General features: G+C 36.3%; 1 protein-coding gene across 2 annotated transcripts; it reads left to right on the forward strand.

Annotated features, from left to right (window-relative positions):
* Window positions 1-230: 230 nt before the first annotated feature.
* On the forward strand, window positions 231-3,601 carry LOC107792805 (protein transport protein SEC13 homolog B-like). Of its 2 annotated transcripts, none has more exons than XM_016615040.2 (2): window positions 231-339; window positions 2,431-3,601. In XM_016615040.2, the coding sequence occupies exon 2, from the start codon at window positions 2,520-2,522 to the stop codon at window positions 3,423-3,425; it is 906 nt and encodes a 301-aa protein (XP_016470526.1). In that variant the 5' UTR covers window positions 231-339; window positions 2,431-2,519; the 3' UTR covers window positions 3,426-3,601. The 2 variants fall into 2 exon arrangements, with proteins under 2 accessions (XP_016470526.1, XP_075107438.1); XM_075251337.1 differs by lacking the exon at window positions 231-339 and adding an exon at window positions 1,101-1,176.
* Window positions 3,602-7,081: the final 3,480 nt, after the last annotated feature.

The following is a 7,081-nucleotide window of genomic DNA, read 5'->3' on the forward strand; positions in this document are numbered from 1 at the left end:
TATTTTTAAATATAAAAAGAATTTTTTTTTTTTAGGCAGACTAAAAATGAAATAAGTTTGAAACGGCTAGTATCATATTCAAGGAACGGTGTTCTTTTGCCACGTTGTGCCACGTTTGAAAATGTGGAGAAGTTTTGTGGGCCATGTGATGATATGTCGCGTTCTAATTGATTAACATGGCATCATCAGTGGGCCCAACCAAATAAACAATTTATTGTGAAGATTTTGGACTTCGGACCCACTTTACTGCAGGGTTTTTTTTCCGTCAAGTTGACTTTGATTTTGTTCCTCTCTCTCTCTCTGCGGCGACTCCTCGCGACCTCCGGCGAAATCGTATCTGTAAGTTGTCGTTTTGTCTCTTTCGTCATCTCTCTCCCTCTCTAAATGGATTACCTCATTTACAGCACTCTTTGTTTTTTCACTTTTTTTGGCAAATAGATCAATCCTCTGTTGTTTACTGTTTCTAATTGCATTGCACTGCGTACCGAAAGCCTGAACTCCCATTTTTACAGTTCTTTGTGATGTATTGTTACTGTTTGTGTCCAAGTGAAAAACTGAAAATGGCTTAGAACTTCTGTATTGAAAAAGGAATAATAAAATTAGCCCTGCTTGAGTGTGGAATTTTATTCCCTTTTTGGTTTCCTCGAGTTGAGAAAAATATTTGACTAAATTAGTCAAGGTGCGCCAGCTTGGGCTGGACACGACAGTTACAAAAAGAAAATATATATTTGACTAAAAGTTTCGAATATATTTTGTCGTAATGTTTTAATCTTATTATCAAGCTAAAGTTTTTTATTTTCAGCAACTGACATAATTTAAAAATGATGAAGATGAAAAAGGTCAAATTGACACTCGAAAAGTGAAAAAAAAAAGATTTATTTTGGAAAGGAGCTGCCTCTGAAATGGTGTCTAAAATATAAGCGCAAGAGCAGTTTCAAAAGCTCCAGTCTCAAAAAGGGCCCGTGGCCATAATAAATGTAATATTATTTTAGATAGTAAACTCATGAAACCGTGCCATTTTAAAGTCTTGATCTCTTATACTGTTCTTGTTATTATTATTGTTATTGTTAGGGAGGCCTGAAAATGTATGTCCTTAAAATGTTGTTAGGTGTTTGCAGACATTGTAATATTAGTCTAAGACTGGATTCTAGCTTAAACAGTACGACAATAGTACAGGTAATTATCATTAAAACACTGTGAATATCATAATGATTGCATTACTCTAGTGTATAATTCAATTTATGTTAGTGCACATGATAAATGTCTAAACGCCTAACTGAGCAGTCAAAGATTTTTTTTAAAAAAAAACATAGGAAACTCTTATGGTATTCAGGTTTATTGTAGGAACAACAGAATCAAAATAATCCCGCACATTATTTAAAGAGGAGAAAATGGAAAGAAAATTTTAAGTAGGTGAGATGTTAAATCAATAACTCCCCTTATATCCTATTTGAGCGATACAATTTGACTCAACAAAGATCTATAATTTGTTTCACTTGTGAATGTTTCTCGGGTGTTAAAATATTAGTAAGTGGACTTTGGTAATATTAATGAGTTGTGTGTTCATGTTCTCTGCTTTAAAAACTATATATGAACGAACAACAAGGTGTTTGAATAATTATTTTCCTTTTCCATGTCTAAAACGTCAATAAAGCAATTACCTGGTTTTGAAACACTATTCATGTGATCTTTAGTGGCTTGAAGACAACCTGAGAAAAGGAGTGAAATGAGATTCAGGCTTCAGCAATAATGATTGTATTTTTTCAATACACAGATAGCAGAGAGCAAAGCTCATACAACGATTTTGTTCTCTTCTAATTCTTTTAAATATGAACAGTGCAAGATCATTGTTTGTTGATTTGTGTAACATAAAGACGCAACAAATATTAAACTGCATCATAAATTGGGATGGACAAAGAGCAGTTGACAACCTAAAAAGAAAAGCAGTGTGAAGCCATTTGAACAAAAGTTTCTTCTCTGATTGTTCAGTATCGGTCAGCCAATTCTAACTTGAGTGGAGATAGATGAATTTTTAATTGCATTTAGCTCTATGACAATGTTTTGTCCTTTTAGTCTAGGCATATCCTGCCTATGTCCTCTGCTGCCTATTTGTTGATGGAATCATATGTCCATTTTTAGTAGGTGTTCTAAAATTTCTTTGCTTTGATGGATGTCACCAATAGACCTATTTAGTATTTATCAAAGTCAGGTAGGTTTACCAAACTCCCATTTATCATGTCACTTGCATGATTCTCTAATTAATGTCCTCCTTTCTTATTTCTTTGTCTTAGATTATTTTGTAAGAAGGTTTTTGTCGGGTGATGAAGTTAGATTGCAAGATGAAATCAACCTTAATTTGTTCTTGGAACATCATAATTTCATCCTTTGTCAGAGTTCTGTATCAACCATCTATATTTGTATATCTTTCAGGTTTTAAGCCACACAAAAAAAAGGTTAAAACATTGTAACAGAGAACTTAAGAAGCATTTGAAGGTACCTTTAACTGGAAAAAAAGAGAAATGCCTTCACAGAAGATTGAAAGTGGGCATACGGACACGGTGCATGATGTGACAATGGATTACTATGGTAAGCGTCTGGCAACAGCTTCTTCAGACTGCACCATTAAGATAACAGGGGTTAGCAGCTCGTCCTCGCAGCAACTGGCTACTTTGAGTGGTCACCAAGGACCAGTGTGGCAAGTAGCTTGGGCTCACCCTAAGTTTGGGTCAATCCTCGCTTCCTGTTCTTCTGATGGGAAGATAATTATTTGGAAGGAAGGTGCTCAAAATGAGTGGAGTTTAGCACATGTTTTTGATGACCATAAAGCTTCAGTCAATTCCATAGCTTGGGCTCCTCATGAGTTGGGCCTTTGTTTGGCTTGTGGATCTTCTGATGGGAACATTTCGGTTTTCACTGCAAGATCAGATGGTGGTTGGGAGACATCACGGATCGATCAGGCCCATCCTGTTGGTGTTACATCTGTTTCCTGGGCGCCATCAATGGCTACTGGCTCTCTTGTAGGCTCTGATATGCTTACTCCTGTTCAGAAGCTTGCTTCTGGTGGCTGTGACAATACGGTTAAAGTGTGGAAGCTGTTTAATGGAACGTGGAAAATGGATTGCTTCCCGGCTCTTCAAATGCACACTGATTGGGTCAGGGACGTCGCGTGGGCCCCTAACCTGGGACTGCCAAAATCAACTATCGCGAGTGCTTCTGAAGATGGAAGAGTAATTATATGGACCGTGGGTAAGGAAGGTGATCAATGGAAGGGTAATGTGTTGAAGGATTTTGGTTCCCCTGTTTGGAGAGTATCGTGGTCGCTAACAGGAAACCTACTGGCTGTGGCAGATGGGAATAATAATGTGACATTATGGAATGAAGCAGTAGATGGTGAATGGCAACTAGTGACTTCAGTAGATGCATAAAGTTCAACACATATTTCAGTATCTCCCTTAAGCCCATATTATTGCTGCATATTCATTAACTTTTGGGGGTTATATCATATTAATATAACTAGCTCTTTTGCAATGCATAAATGAATAAGGAAACTTGAAGTTGTTCATGAATTGTCGATTATCATAAAATGGATTTTGCTTCATCATATCAATGTGCTATATAACATCACGATCAATGTGGTGTTTGACGGAAGAACAGATATGAACTATCTTATCCATTGTCTTAATATCTATAGTGCTAACGCTTCGATAGTTGGGGGTGTTTGCCCAATTGTATACTTTACGCCTTATGCTTTTCACTCCATCTCTAAGATGCCCGGTATACGTTTTACGCCTTGAATTATCGACAATGTACATAAGCACCCAAACCTGTATCATTGCGAAAAATGGATACAAAAGTCTTAGGACCCGGTTGCCCATATAAAAGATTTCCTTTTTTCGATTTTTTCTTTTCAACACTTGTTTAGTTATTGGGCTGAATTTTTGAATTTTTTTGAAGATGATTTTCCAAGTTTGAAAAAGTGGGTTTTACTACTTTTTCATGTAAAATTTCATTTTCCTCACAAAATTATAATAAAGTAAATATACGTCCAAATATAATTTCAAATTTCAAATATTCTTTTTTAACTTAATTCAAAAATTACTTCTGTTTCTTCCAAAAACCACATATTTTGTGTCCAAACGCCTGATTAGACAGACAATTGGATCGAGTAACGAGATTGAAGAAATGAAAGAGGCATCTTTCTATATCCTAACTTAAACATCTACAGCTTGTGTCAAGTGTCAACTATTTCTGATTGCTTCTTTATACCGTTGGTTTGCTGTATATTTACTGAAATTGCCTGTGGACAAATTAGTTGATGTTTTTAGTCCAGCCGGTCATTCCATAAATTGTGATTAAATTGTTAGGGAAGCATGAAATTTTATATCTAAGTTATTCACTAAATTACTCCTGTTAAGTATCCTTTTTCAGATTTGTTTTTTTCTATTTGTGGGAGCGGGGTGGAGAAAGGAGGACACTGAAAATCAAGTCCACACTTATTTGCGAGTCTAACACTAAACTACAAAACCTTTGTCATTCTCGTAAAATGTCTAAGAAAATTAGGAGAACGCCCTAATTTGGGTTAAGGAGCCTGCGTCAAGTCGTCAATATAGGGAAATCGTCATTATACAGCAGGTTGCCATTGTCTGTCTTTGTATTTAGATGTTGGCCATTAGACCCGTAGCCTAAAAATTATTTTTGAATATTGAACTTCATGTTAGGTGGGCCCTTTTGGTAAAAATTGCATGGGTCACCCTATTTGGTCGCCCTCATTTAACTTATACCCATATTTTTTAAATTATTTAATTTATACCCTAATTTTGACAACTTCAGATCCTGCGACCTATGCGCTCCTTTCTTCCTCCTCTTCTTTTCCTCTTCTTCTTGTTTTTTCTCTCAAACAGGTTATCCTGTAAGTTACACATGTTATCGTTTCTGGAAATTGGACAAAGCGACAAATCAAGAAGAAAGAAAGACTCGCTACTGCCTCTCAAACATTAATACATCCCAACACAAAGTACGTAAATAATAAAATAAGAGTTTATTGTCAATATTCGAAGAAGCATCAACTGAAGTTTGGGACTGTAGGGACAAACTTCAGACATTACCAGGTTAAATTTTGTCTGAAGTTTGCAACTATCATGCCAGGAAAAATTATCTGAAGTTCAAATATAACAACCTGATTTTGTCTGAAATTTGCACCTCAACACACAGTACGTAAATAATAAAACAAGAGTTTATTATCAAAACTCAAAGAAGCATCAACTGAAGTTTGGGACTGCAGGACCAAATTTCAGACATTACCAAGTTAAGTTTTGTCTAAAGTTTGCAACTATCATGCGAGGAAAAATTATTTAAAGTTCAAATATAACAAGCTGATTTTGTCTTAAGTTTGCACTACAAACTGAAGAACTTCAGACTAATTTGTTTGAAGTTTGCACTACGAACTGAAGTTTTTCTTATTGCTTTTGCAAGTCAGGCCAAACTTCAGACGAAAATATCTGAAATTTTACTTTGATAAGGTCACACTTCAGGCAAAAAATTCTGAAGTTCAAACTTCAGACATAAATTCTTGCTACTTCAGGCCCCGTATGTTTGAAATTATCCGAAAAGTGGGTACGCTTGCAATTTTTTTTGCAAAGCGGGTATAAGTTAAATTGTGACCCAAAAACTTAGTATAGATGCAAATCCCCCCTTGAACTTCAAACAACTGCTCTAATTTAAAAATGTGATCAAATTCTAAATAAAAGGCCGAAAATTTGGCTATTTAAATCAGCCTAGTTCAGCGAGGCTGGCCTATGTCTTTTCCTAATGGACATTTCAGCTTCCTTCAATTCAATGAGCAACTACAGCCTAAAATGGTTGGGCCTTCGGGGAACCTATTTGGGCTGATTTAAATCGGTAGAAATGACACCGGATAGCCACTCTAAAGGGCTGCTATTTAGAAATTAGCCAATGTGTCATGAATTTCAGTTTTCCGTTCAGTTTATCGGGACAAAATGTCATGAATAGTCCTGAATTTGAGATTTTTATTTCAAATTTTCAGGATAAAACAAGTATTGACTAATCTCTAAATAGCAGCCCTAAAATGATTGTTTGTGTATATCCCGAGAATGTACAAATATTACTGATCATGAATCCAGGATTATGATACTTGTAATTGTAAAGGATCAAGGATTAATCTACCTAAAGGCTCCTTTCATAACGTGTGATGGTAATATCAATATAATTCTCAGAAGATATTATAATTACTTTGAACTAAACCAAAAAGAAAAAGGTATAACATGAAAAAACAATAATTGAGGGAGCATTGTAGTAATTGATTACTGAGCACAAAGACAATCTTAAAGCCAATTATCAAGGGGAACGGCACGTGCATTGTTAAGCATCCACGTGATGACCTTACACGTGCAACCATATTTGCTTTGTTGACGCACGTGTGAGAAGCAACTAAGAAAAAAGAGACGACTCTTATTACTTAGAAGAGTTCGTGAGAAACCGAAGACCTAAGCCCACAAACAATGGGTTTACCTCAAATATCCAGCTATCTAAGCAGTCTAGCTAGTCTTATAAATGAGCATTTTACTTTAAAAACAAATACTTCCTCTAGTCCTTTTTATTGGTTGTGTATACGGGTAGAACCGGTCTCATAGTACATCCCGGTCTCCGACATGATAAGCCAAACTCGAGGTATGGTAACAGGGGAGCTTAGATCGAGGTAGAGATCTCATAAATTTGGAGTCCGTACCAAAACGCCCGCCCTCGAGGATGTCGGGGTCGCGATTCGGGATCGGTCCCTAGCCTCGATTAACTTCGAAGAACGTTGTCAAGTAGTCAAGTTCGGCCAACAGAAGGCCGTGATATCCGTGACCGACCGAATATCACGGCGGAGATCTCGGCACATATCGATAAGAGATCGGCAATCAGTTAATTAGAGTATTTTTGCCTTTTATAGAGTTGTACCTAATGTAAGACTCTCCTACTATATTAAGGGGGTCTAATTACTTGTAAAGGACATGGTAACACACATTCCAAAGCAATACATTATTATTCTCTTTAAGCTTTTATCCTTATGTGTCTTGAT

This window comes from Nicotiana tabacum, chromosome 4 (assembly GCF_000715075.1).
Source record: "Nicotiana tabacum cultivar K326 chromosome 4, ASM71507v2, whole genome shotgun sequence".
Classification (NCBI taxonomy): Eukaryota; Viridiplantae; Streptophyta; class Magnoliopsida; order Solanales; family Solanaceae; genus Nicotiana; species Nicotiana tabacum.

Excerpts from the sequence above, each read along its gene's own strand:
- LOC107792805 (XM_016615040.2), top strand. The coding sequence starts at position 2,520 with ATGCCTTCACAGAAGATTGAAAGTGGGCATACGGACACGGTGCATGAT.